The 12119-nt window shown below is 50.0% G+C and overlaps 1 protein-coding gene across 1 annotated transcript in view; it reads left to right on the plus strand.

Moving 5' to 3' along the window:
• Positions 1–12119, plus strand: part of LOC118398938 (ephrin type-A receptor 7-like) — a 301118-nt gene that overhangs the window by 274953 nt on the left and 14046 nt on the right. Inside the window, exon 12 of the mRNA XM_052471925.1 lies at positions 11650–11711. Coding sequence (XP_052327885.1) covers positions 11650–11711 — 62 coding nt within the window. The remainder of the gene's footprint in view (positions 1–11649; positions 11712–12119) is intronic.

The following is a 12119-nucleotide window of genomic DNA, read 5'->3' on the forward strand; positions in this document are numbered from 1 at the left end:
CATGCTGTTGGGTGAAGGTTCACCTTCCAACAGGACAACGCCCCAAAGCACACAGCCAAGACAACGCAGGAGTGGCTTTGGGACAAATCTCTGAATGTCCCTTGAGTGGCTCAGCCAGAGCCCGGACATGAATCCAATCAAACATCGCTGGAGAGACTGGAAAATAGCTGTGCAGAGATGCTCCCCATCCAACCTGACAGAGCTTGAGAGGATCTGCAGAGAAAAATGGGAGAAATTCCCCAAATACATGTGTGCCAAGTTTGTAGCATCATACCCAACAAGACTCGAGGCTGTAATTGCTGCCAAAGGTGCTTCAACAAAGTACTGATAAATGTACAAATATTTTTACATTGTCATTATGTGGTATTGTGTGTGGATTGATGGGGGGGGAAACAATGGGGTCAAGGGGTCTGAATACTTTCCGACTGCGCCGTACACCTAGCTCCTATTTACTATGCTTTAATAAGGGGGTGCCTGTCTGACAAACTAAAAAGATCTCCTCCACCACAAAACTCGATTAACTACGTGACACAGACAGCGGTTGAGGTCTAGCAAGGGAAGGGAGGGAGGGAAAGCGAGAGGATGAAGTATAATGTCGACGGAGAAAGGTAGGCGAGGAGAGGTTTAGAGCGTTTCAGAGGGCTACTGTAGAAGGGCAAGGTGCGTGTGAGTCAAGTGAGGAAGAACCAGGGTAGGGAGGGATGGGATTGGATGGGAGCAGTGCCTGCCTGGCTGAACACACAGTCTGCAGCAGATGTGCTGGATACGGTAATTGGTGCTAGAGACACAGCGGGATTCTGAAACGCACTTTCGCGCACACCCCACCGCCTCACACGCGGGAGTGCACACACTCGATTAAACTCACACATACACACACACACCACCCTCAGATTGCAAATCACCTACATTGCATTGCTTACCCCCCGCTAGCCCGCCATTCAACCCCTTCCACCCCCACAGCCCACCTGTCAGCCCCCACCCCCTCTCCTCTCTCCTGCCTCCTCCCTCCTCTCCTCCCTCCTTTCTCTCTCCATCTGAGGTCTGCAGCGCTGCAGGGAAGGTCATTAGAGAGACTGAGACGTGCTGCTAGCTAAGCGTCCAGCAGGGGGCACCAGGGAGGGGTGGGACATGTAGGGTGCTCGGTAGCGTAGTATGTTGTGGTGGGGGGTGGGACATGTAGGGTGCTCGGTAGCGTAGTATGTTGTGGTGGGGGACATGACATGTAGGGTGCTCGGTAGCGTAGTATGTTGTGGTGGGGGGGGGACATGTAGGGTGCTCGGTAGCGTAGTATGTTGTGGTGGGGGGGGGACATGGGTAGCGGTATGTTGTGGTGGGGGGTGGGACATGTAGGGTGCTCGGTAGCGTAGTATGTTGTGGTGGGGGGTGGGACATGTAGGGTGCTCGGTAGCGTAGTATGTTGTGGTGAGGGGGGGACATGTAGGGTGCTCGGTAGCGTAGTATGTTGTGGTGGTGGGGGGGACATGTAGGGTGCTGGTAGCGTAGTATGTTGTGGTGGGGGGGGGACATGTAGGGTGCTCGGTAGCGTAGTATGTTGTGGTGGGGGGGGACATGTAGGGTGCTCGGTAGCGTAGTATGTTGTGGGGGGACGACATGTAGGGTGCTCGGTAGCGTAGTATGTTGTGGTGGGGGGGACATGTAGGGTGCTCGGTAGCGTAGTATGTTGTGGGGGAGGGGAGGGTGGGACATGTAGGGTGCTCGGTAGCGTAGTATGTTGTGGGGGGACGACATGTAGGGTGCTCGGTAGCGTAGTATGTTGTGGTGGGGGGGACATGTAGGGTGCTCGGTAGCGTAGTATGTTGTGGGGGGAGGGGAGGGGTGGGACATGTAGGGTGGGAGCAGTGTGGTGGGGGGGTGGGACATGTAGGGTGCTCGGTAGCGTAGTATGTTGTGGTGGGGGGGGGTGGGACATGTAGGGTGCTCGGCAGCGTAGTATGTTGTGGTGGGGGGGGGACATGTAGGGTGCTCGGTAGCGTAGTATGTTGTGGTGGGGGGGTGGGACATGTAGGGTGCTCGGTAGCGTAGTATGTTGTGGGGGGGGGGGACATGTAGGGTGCTCGGTAGCGTAGTATGTTGGGGGTGGGGGGCATGTTGGGTGCTCGGTAGCGTAGTATGTTGGGGGTGGGGGGATCAGCAGGATAGTTAATCTGGTAGAAGAGGTAGAGTGTCTTGTAGTGAAGCTGGATAGAACATGTCATAGCGTACTCATTGAGGGGCGCTAGTGTGCCAGTGTGTGTGGTGCGGTAGTGATAGGTTAGTTAGATGGGGAGTGTGAAGCAGTAGTTCTGTATGTTAGTCTTGCATACTAACATAGACAGATGATGTGATCGAACAGAGTGATGGTGCCCTGTAATAGTGTTGTCCTGCCTTCCTCTCCTCCAGTCTGTCTGTCTATGATTGAGGGGGACTGATAGTGTCCATTTCTGAGGCACTTAAATCCCAGCCATGGCCATCAAGGGGGCTGTGTGTGTAAGACCTCAGTTTCCATGTTACTATGCTCATCTCTGTCTGACTCACACACCACCTGGTTAATAGCGGAGTCACAGCTTCCTCCCTTTCTCCTGACTACTCGCTCCCCTTCTCTCCCTTTCTCCTGACTACTCGCTCCCCTTCTCTCCCTTTCTCCTGACTACTCGCTCCCTTTCTCCTGACTACTCGCTCCCCTTCTCTCCCTTTCTCCTGACTACTCGCTCCCCTTCTCTCCCTTTCTCCTGACTACTCGCTCCCTTTCTCCTGACTACTCGCTCCCCTTCTCTCCCTTTCTCCTGACTGCTCCCTTTCTCCTGACTACTCGCTCCCCTTCTCTCCCTTTCTCCTGACTACTCGCTCCCCTTCTCTCCCTTTCTCCTGACTACTCGCTCCCCTTCTCTCCCTTTCTCCTGACTACTCGCTCCCCTTCTCTCCCTTTCTCCTGACTACTCGCTCCCTTTCTCCTGACTACTCGCTCCCCTTCTCTCCCTTTCTCCTGACTACTCGCTCCCCTTCTCTCCCTTTCTCCTGACTACTCGCTCCCCTTCTCTCCCTTTCTCCTGACTACTCGCTCCCCTTCTCTCCCTTTCTCCTGACTACTCGCTCCCCTTCTCTCCCTTTCTCCTGACTACTCGCTCCCCTTCTCTCCCTTTCTCCTGACTACTCGCTCCCTTTCTCCTGACTACTCGCTCCCCTTCTCTCCCTTTCTCCTGACTACTCGCTCCCCTTCTCTCCCTTTCTCCTGACTACTCGCTCCCCTTCTCTCCCTTTCTCCTGACTACTCGCTCCCCTTCTCTCCCTTTCTCCTGACTACTCGCTCCCCTTCTCTCCCTTTCTCCTGACTACTCGCTCCCCTTCTCTCCCTTTCTCCTGACTACTCGCTCCCCTTCTCTCCCTTTCTCCTGACTACTCGCTCCCCTTCTCTCCCTTTCTCCTGACTACTCGCTCCCCTTCTCTCCCTTTCTCCTGACTACTCGCTCCCCTTCTCTCCCTTTCTCCTGACTACTCGCTCCCCTTCTCTCCCTCTTTATTCCACCACTCAATAAAAGCTTGTTTTTTCTCGTATTTCTGTTCTCTCTCTTTCCCCCGCTCGTGTTTCTGTCTTCTCTCTCTCCCACTCTTGTGTTTCTGTCTTCTCTCACTCTCTCTCGTGTTTCTGTCTTCTCTCTCTCTCTCTCTCTCTCGTGTTTCTGTCTTCTCTCTCTCCCACTCTCGTGTTTCTGTCTTCTCTCTCTCCCACTCTCGTGTTTCTGTCTTCTCTCTCTCCCACTCTCGTGTTTCTGTCTTCTCTCTCTCCCACTCTCGTGTTTCTGTCTTCTCTCTCTCCCACTCTCGTGTTTCTGTCTTCTCTCTCTCCCACTCTTGTGTTTCTGTCTTCTCTCTCTCTCCCACTCTCGTGTTTCTGGCTTCTCTCTCTCACTCTCTCTCCCACTCTCGTGTTCCTGGCTTCTCTCTCTCCCACTCTCGTGTTTCTGTCTTCTCTCTCTCCCACTCTCGTGTTTCTGTCTTCTCTCTCCCACTCTCGTGTTTCTGTCTTCTCTCTCTCTCCCACTCTCGTGTTTCTGTCTTCTCTCTCTCTCCCACTCTCGTGTTTCTGGCTTCTCTCTCTCACTCTCTCCCACTCTCGTGTTCCTGGCTTCTTTCCCCCTCGTGTTTCTGTCTTCTCTCTCTCCCACTCTCGTGTTTCTGTCTTCTGTCTCTCCCACTCTCGTGTTTCTTTCTTCTCTCTCTCCCACTCTCGTGTTTCTGTCTTCTCTCTCTCGCTCTCTCGTGTTTCTGTCTTCTCTCTCTCCCACTCTCGTGTTTCTGTCTTCTCTCTCTCCCACTCCCGTGTTTATGTCTTCTCTCTCTCCCACTCTCGTGTTTCTGTCTTCTCTCTCTCCCACTCTCGTGTTTCTATCTTCTCTCTCTCTCTCGTGTTTCTGTCTTCTCTCTCTCCCACTCTCGTGTTTCTGTCTTCTCTCTCTCCCACTCTCGTGTTTCTGTCTTCTCTCACTCTCTCTCTTTCTCGTGTTTCTGTCTTCTCTCTCTCTCTCTCATGTTTCTGTCTTCTCTCTCTCTCTCTCTCGTGTTTCTGTCTCTCTCGTGTTTCTCTCTCTCTCTCTCGTGTTTCTGTCTTCTCACTCTCGTGTTTCTCTCCCACTCTCGTGTTTCTGTCTTCTCTCCTCTCTCGTGTTTCTGTCTTCTCTCTCTCTCTCTCTTTCTGTCTTCTCTCTCTCTCTCTCTCTGTCTCGTCTTTCTCTCTCTCTCGTGTTTCTGTCTCTCTCTCGTGTTTCTGTCTTCTCTCTCTCTCGTGTTTCTGTCTTCTCTCTCTCCCACTCTCTCGTGTTTCTGTCTTCTCTCTCTCCCACTCTCGTGTTTCTGTCTTCTCTCTCTCTCTGTCTTCTCTCGTGTTTCTGTCTTCTGTCTTCTCTCTCTCTCTCGTGTTTCTGTCTTCTCTCTCTCTCGTGTTTCTGTCTTCTCTCTCCCACTCTCGTGTTTCTGTCTTCTCTCTCTCCCACTCTCGTGTTTCTGTCTTCTCTCTCTCCCACTCTCGTGTTTCTGTCTTCTCTCGTGTTTCTGTCTTCTCTCTCTCTCTCGTGTTTCTGTCTTCTCTCTCTCTCTCTCTCGTGTTTCTGTCTTCTCTCTCTCCCACTCTCGTGTTTCTGTCTTCTTCTCTCCCACTCTCGTGTTTCTGTCTTTCTCTCTCCCACTCTCTCTGTCTTTCTCCCACTCTCGTGTTTCTGTCTTCTCTCTCTCCCACTCTCGTGTTTCTGTCTTCTCTCTCCCCACTCTCGTGTTTCTGTCTTCTCTCTCTCTCTCTCGTGTTTCTGTCTTCTCTCTCTCTCTCTCGTGTTTCTGTCTTCTTCTCTCTCTCTCTCTCGTGTTTCTGTCTTATCTCTCTCTCTCTCTCTCTCGTGTTTCTCTTATCTTTCTGTTTCTTCTCTCTCTCCCTCGTGTTTCTGTTTCGTGTCTCTGTCTCTCTCTCTCTCTCCCACTCTCGTGTTTGTCTGTCTCTCTTCTCTCTCTCGTGTTTCTGTCTTCTCTCTCTCTCTCGTGTTTCTGTCTTCTCTCTCTCCCACTCTCGTGTTTCTGTCTTTCTCTCTCTCCCACTCTCGTGTTTCTGTCTTCTCTCTCTCCTCTCTCTCTTTCTCGTGTTTCTGTCTTCTCTCTCTCTCTCTCTTTCTCGTGTTTCTGTCTTCTCTCTCTCTCTCGTGTTTCTGTCTTCTCTCTCTCCACTCTCGTGTTTCTGTCTTCTCTCTCTCCCACTCTCGTGTTTCTGTCTTCTCTCACTCTCTCTTTCTCGTGTTTCTGTCTTCTCTCGTGTTTCTGTCTCTCTCTCTCCCACTCTCGTGTTTCTGTCTTCTCTCTCTCCCACTCTCGTGTTTCTGTCTTCTCTCTCTCCCACTCTCGTGTTTCTGTCTTCTCTCTCTCCCACTCTCGTGTTTCTGTCTTCTCTCTCTCCCACTCTCGTGTTTCTGTCTTCTCTCTCCCACTCTCGTGTTTCTGTCTTCTCTCTCCCACTCTCGTGTTTCTGTCTTCTCTCTCTCCCACTCTCGTGTTTCTGTCTTCTCTCTCTCTCTCTCTCTCTCGTGTTTCTGTCTTCTCTCTCTCCCACTCTCGTGTTTCTGTCTTCTCACTCTCTCTCTCTCGTGTTTCTGTCTTCTCTCTCTCTCTCTCGTGTTTCTGTCTTATCTCACGCTCTCTCGTGTTTCAGTCTTCTCTCACTCTCTCTCTCTCGTGTTTCTGTCTTTCTCTCTCTCTCCCTCTCTCGTGTTTCTGTCTTCTTTCTCTCCCTCTCTCGTGTTTCTGTCTTCTTCTCTCTCTCTCTCTCTCTCTCGTGTTTCTGTCTTCTCTCTCTCTCTCACTCTCGTGTTTCTGTCTTCTCTCTCTCTCTCTCACTCTCTCTCTCTCTCTCTCTCCCACTCTGTGTTTCTGTCTTCTCTCTCCCACTCTCGTGTTTCTGTCTTCTCTCTCTCCCACTCTCGTGTTTCTGTCTTTCTCTCTCCCACTCTCGTGTTTCTGTCTTCTCTCTCTCCCCTCGTGTTTCTGTCTTCTCTCTCTCCCACTCTCGTGTTTCTTTCTTCTCTCTCTCTCCCACTCTCGTGTTCCTGGCTTCTTTCCCCTCGTGTTTCTGTCTTCTCTCTCTCCCACTCTCGTGTTTCTGTCTTCTCTCTCTCCCACTCTCGTGTTTCTTTCTTCTCTCTCTCCCACTCTGTGTTTCTGTCTTCTCTCTCTCTCTCTCTCGTGTTTCTGTCTTCTCCCACTCTCGTGTTTCTGTCTTCTCTCTCCCACTCCCGTGTTTCTGTCTTCTCTCTCTCCCACTCTCGTGTTTCTGTCTTCTCTCCCACTCTCGTGTTTCTATCTTCTCTCTCTCTCGTGTTTCTGTCTTCTCTCTCCCACTCTCGTGTTTCTGTCTTCTCTCTCTCCCACTCTCGTGTTTCTGTCTTCTTCTCTCTCTTTCTCGTGTTTCTGTCTTCTCTCTCTCATGTTTCTTCACTCTCTCTCTCGTGTTTCTGTCTTCTCTCTCTCTCTCGTGTTTCTGTCTTCTCTCTCGTGTTTCTGTCTCTCTCTCTCGTGTTTCTGTCTTTCTCTCCACTCTCGTGTTTCTGTCTTCTCTCCACTCTCGTGTTTCTGTCTCTCTCTCTCCCACTCTCGTGTTTCTGTCTTCTCTCTCCCACTCTCGTGTTTCTGTCTTCTCTCTCCCCTCTCGTGTTTCTGTCTTCTCTCTCTCTCTCTCTCTCTCTCTCTCTCTCTCTCGTGTTCTCTCTCTCTCTTCTCTCGTGTTTCTGTCTTCTGTTCTCTCTCTCTCTCTCTCGTGTTTCTGTCTTCTCTCTCTCTCTCGTGTTTCTGTATTCTCTCTCCCACTCTCGTGTTTCTGTCTTCTCTCTCCCACTCTCGTGTTTCTGTCTTCTTTCTCTCTTTCTCGTGTTTCTGTCTTCTCTCTCTCTCTCGTGTTTCTGTCTTCTCTCTCTCCCACTCTCGTGTTTCTGTCTTCTCTCTCCCACTCTCGTGTTTCTGTCTTCTCTCTCTCTCTCTTTCTCGTGTTTCTGTCTTCTGTCACTCACTTCTCCTCTCTCGTGTTTCTGTCTTCTCTCTCTCTCTCTGTTTCTGTCTTCTCCCACTCTCGTGTTTCTGTCTTCTCTCTCTCCCACTCTCGTGTTTCTGTCTTTCTCTCTCCCACTCTCGTGTTTCTGTCTTCTCTCTCTCCCACTCTCGTGTTTCTGTCTTCTTCTCTCTCTCTCTCTCTCGTGTTTCTGTCTCTCTCCCACTCTCGTGTTTCTGTCTTCTCTCTCTCTCTCTCTCTCGTGTTTCTGTCTTCTTTCCCCCTCGTGTTTCTGTCTTTCTCTCTCTCGTGTTCAGTCTGTCTCTCTCTCCTCTCTCGTGTTTCTGTCTTTCTCTCTCTCCCACTCTCGTGTTTCTGTCTTCTTTCTCTCTCTCTCCCACTCTCTCGTGTTTCTGTCTTCTCTCTCTCCTCTCTCGTGTTTCTGTCTTCTCTCACTCACTCTCACTCTCGTGTTTCTGTCTTCTCTCTCTCTCTCTCTCTCTTCTCTCTCTCTCTCTCTCTCCCACTCTCGTGTTTCTGTCTTCTCTCTCTCCCACTCTCGTGTTTCTGTCTTCTCTCTCTCCCACTCTCGTGTTTCTGTCTTCTCTCTCTCTCCCACTCTCGTGTTTCTGTCTTCTCTCTCTCCCACTCTCGTGTTTCTTCTCTTCTCTCTCTCTCCCACTCTCGTGTTCTGGCTTCTTTCCCCTCGTGTTTCTGTCTTCTCTCTCCCACTCTCGTGTTTCTGTCTTCTGTCTCTCCCACTCTCGTGTTTCTTTCTCTCTCTCTCCCACTCTCGTGTTTCTGTCTTCTCTCTCTCTCTCTCTCGTGTTTCTGTCTTCTCTCTCTCCCACTCTCGTGTTTCTGTCTTCTCTCTCCCACTCTCGTGTTTATGTCTTCTCTCTCTCTCTCCCACTCTTGTGTTTCTGTTTCTTCTTCTCTCTCTCTCTCTCGTGTTTCTGTCTTCTGTCACTCTCTCTCTCTCATGTTTCTGTCTTCTCTCTCTCTCTCGTGTTTCTGTCTTCTCTCTCTCTCTCGTGTTTCTGTCTTCTCTCTCGTGTTTCTGTCTTCTCTCTCTCTCTCGTGTTTCTGTCTTCTCTCTCTCCCACTCTCGTGTTTCTGTCTTCTCTCTCTCCCACTCTCGTGTTTCTGTCTTCTCTCTCTCCCACTCTCGTGTTTCTGTCTTCTCTCTCTCCCACTCTCGTGTTTCTGTCTTCTCTCTCTCTCTCTCTCTCTCTCTCTCTTTCTGTCTTCTGTCTTCTCTCTCTCTCTCTCTCTCTCTCGTGTTTCTGTCTTCTCTCTCTCTCTTCTGTCTTCTCTCCCACTCTCGTGTTTCTGTCTTCTCCCACTCTCGTGTTTCTGTCTTCTCTCTCTCTCTCTCTTTCTCGTGTTTCTGTCTTCTCTCTCTCTCTCTGTCTTCTCTCTCTCCCACTCTCGTGTTTCTGTCTTCTCTCACTCTCTCTCTTTCTCGTGTTTCTGTCTTCTGTCACTCTCTCTCTCTCATGTTTCTGTCTTCTCTCTCTCTCTCGTGTTTCTGTCTTCTCTCTCTCTCTCGTGTTTCTGTCTTCTCTCTCTCTCTCGTGTTTCTGTCTTCTCTCTCTCTCTCGTGTTTCTGTCTTCTCTCTCTCCCACTCTCGTGTTTCTGTCTTCTCTCTCTCCCACTCTCGTGTTTCTGTCTTCTCTCTCTCCCACTCTCGTGTTTCTGTCTTCTCTCTCTCCCACTCTCGTGTTTCTGTCTTCTCTCTCTCTCTCTCTCTCTCTCGTGTTTCTGTCTTCTCTCTCTCTCTCTCTCTCGTGTTTCTGTCTTCTCTCTCTCCCACTCTCGTGTTTCCGTCTTCTCTCTCTCTCTCTCGTGTTTCTGTCTTATCTCACTCTCTCTCTCTCTCGTGTTTCTGTCTTATCTCACGCTCTCTCGTGTTTCAGTCTTCTCTCACTCTCTCTCGTGTTTCTGTCTTCTTTCTCTCTCTCTCTCTCTCTCTCTCTCTCGTGTTTCTGTCTTCTCTCTCTCTCTCTCTCTCGTGTTTCTGTCTTCTTTCTCTCTCTCTCTCTCTCTCTCTCGTGTTTCTGTCTTCTCTCACTCTCTCTCTCACTCTCGTGTTTCTGTCTTCTCTCACTCTCTCTCTCACTCTCTCTCTCTCTCCCACTCTCGTGTTTCTGTCTTCTCTCTCTCCCACTCTCGTGTTTCTGTCTTCTCTCTCTCCCACTCTCGTGTTTCTGTCTTCTCTCTCTCCCACTCTCGTGTTTCTGTCTTCTCTCTCTCCCACTCTCGTGTTTCTGTCTTCTCTCTCTCCCACTCTCGTGTTTCTGTCTTCTCTCTCTCCCACTCTCGTGTTTCTGTCTTCTCTCTCTCCCACTCTCGTGTTTCTGGCTTCTCTCTCTCCCACTCTCGTGTTTCTGGCTTCTTTCCCGCTCGTGTTTCCGGCTTCTTTCCCCCTCGTGTTTCTGTCTTCTCACTCTCTCCCACTCTCGTGTTTCTGGCTTCTTTCCCCCTCGTGTTTCTGGCTTCTTTCCCACTCTCGTGTTTCTGTCTTCTCTCTCCCACTCTCGTGTTTCTGTCTTCTCTCTCCCACTCTCGTGTTTCTGGCTTCTTTCCCACTCTCGTGTTTCTGGCTTCTCTCTCTCCCACTCTCGTGTTTCTGTCTTCTCTCTCTCCCACTCTCGTGTTTCTGTCTTCTCTCTCTCCCACTCTCGTGTTTCTGTCTTCTCTCTCTCCCACTCTCGTGTTTCTGTCTTCTCTCTCTCCCACTCTCGTGTTTCTGTCTTCTCTCTACCACTCTCGTGTTTCTGTCTTCTCTCTCCCACTCTCCTGTTTCTGGCTTCTCTCCCACTCTCGTGTTTCTGTCTTCTCTCTCCCACTCTCGTGTTTCTGTCTTCTCTCTCCCACTCTCGTGTTTCTGGCTTCTTTCCCACTCTCGTGTTTCTGGCTTCTTTCCCCCTCATGTTTCTGTCTTCTCTCTCTCCCACTCTCGTGTTTCTGGCTTCTTTCCCCCTCGTGTTTCTGTCTTCTCTCTCTCACTCTCGTGTTTCTGTCTTCTCTCTCTCACTCTCTCTCCCACTCTCGTGTTTCTGTCTTCTTTCCCCCTCGTGTTTCTGTCTTCTCTCTCTCACTCTCGTGTTCCTGGCTTCTTTCCCACTCTCGTGTTTCTGTCTTCTCTCTCTCACTCTCTCTCTCCCACTCTCGTGTTCCTGGCTTCTTTCCCACTCTCGTGTTTCTGTCTTCTCACTCTCTCTCCCACTCTCGTGTTTCTGGCTTCTTTCCCCCTCGTGTTTCTGTCTTCTCTCTCTCACTCTCGTGTTCCTGGCTTCTTTCCCACTCTCGTGTTTCTGTCTTCTCTCTCTCACTCTCTCTCTCCCACTCTCGTGTTCCTGGCTTCTTTCCCACTCTCGTGTTTCTGTCTTCTCACTCTCTCTCCCACTCTCGTGTTTCTGGCTTCTTTCCCCCTCGTGTTTCTGTCTTCTCTCTCTCACTCTCTCTCCCACTCTCGTGTTCCTGGCTTCTTTCCCACTCTCGTGTTTCTGTCTTTCTCTCTCACTCTCTCTCCCACTCTCGTGTTCCTGGCTTCTTTCCCACTCTCGTGTTTCTGTCTTCTCACTCTCACTCCCACTCTCGTGTTTCTGGCTTCTTTCCCCCTCGTGTTTCTGTCTTCTCACTCTCTCTCCCACTCTCGTGTTCCTGGCTTCTTTCCCCCTCATGTTTCTGTCTTTTCTCTCTCACTCTCTCCCACTCTCGTGTTTCTGTCTTCTTCCCCACTCTCGTGTTTCTGTCTTCTCTCCCACTCTCGTGTTTCTGTCTTCCCCACTCTCGTGTTTCTGTCTTCCCCACTCTCGTGTTTCTGTCTTCTCTCTCTTTACTAGTTTGATACACCTTGGCCACCTGTGCTCAGCGAGTGTGAGAAGTGTGTGTGTGGTTATTAAAGTTGGTGTGACTGTGATAGCAGCACACAGGTCATTCTGCTCCTCCAGATCAGTTTTTTAAACCTTTATTTATGCAGGGTTTTTTTCCTCATTGAGGAAACATTTATTTTTCAAGAGAGACCTGGTCAAAAGGGTGAAGGATGGCGGTACATAACCACTGCTGCCCCTGAGCCAACTGGACTACACTGATAAGTGTGTGTGTGTGTGTGTGTGTGTGTGTGCAGGTAACACCATGATGATTGTGTTGGAGAGCATGTCCAATGGGTCCCTGGACTCCTTCCTCAGGGTAAGTGTGTGTGTGTGCGCATGTGTCTTTTTTTGTGCTCTTAGAAAACAGTGTTTACCTCACCATGACTCCTGGTCTAGTTTCCAAACGTTACATAAGATGTTGGTATGAAGTAAATCCCTAGACATATAGTGTATCATTGGGTTTATAAGCCATATGACTAACAGTAAAAGACATCATGTTATTCAATCCTTCATTTGTTCTCCATTGCACTGAAATGTATTTCGACACACCAGAGGTCCCAAGTTACAATTTCATATGGGCCTGATATTGTTGGTCCCAACCCACCATTTGAGATACACTGTCCTAACCACACAATTAAATATATCAGTGTTATATTTAGGGTTGCCAAATTCTTTCCCAAAATTCCCAGGTTTTCCAGAAATTCCCGGAATAAGGAGGGGAAAA

Source organism: Oncorhynchus keta, chromosome 20, assembly GCF_023373465.1.
Source record: "Oncorhynchus keta strain PuntledgeMale-10-30-2019 chromosome 20, Oket_V2, whole genome shotgun sequence".
Taxonomy (NCBI): Eukaryota; Metazoa; Chordata; class Actinopteri; order Salmoniformes; family Salmonidae; genus Oncorhynchus; species Oncorhynchus keta.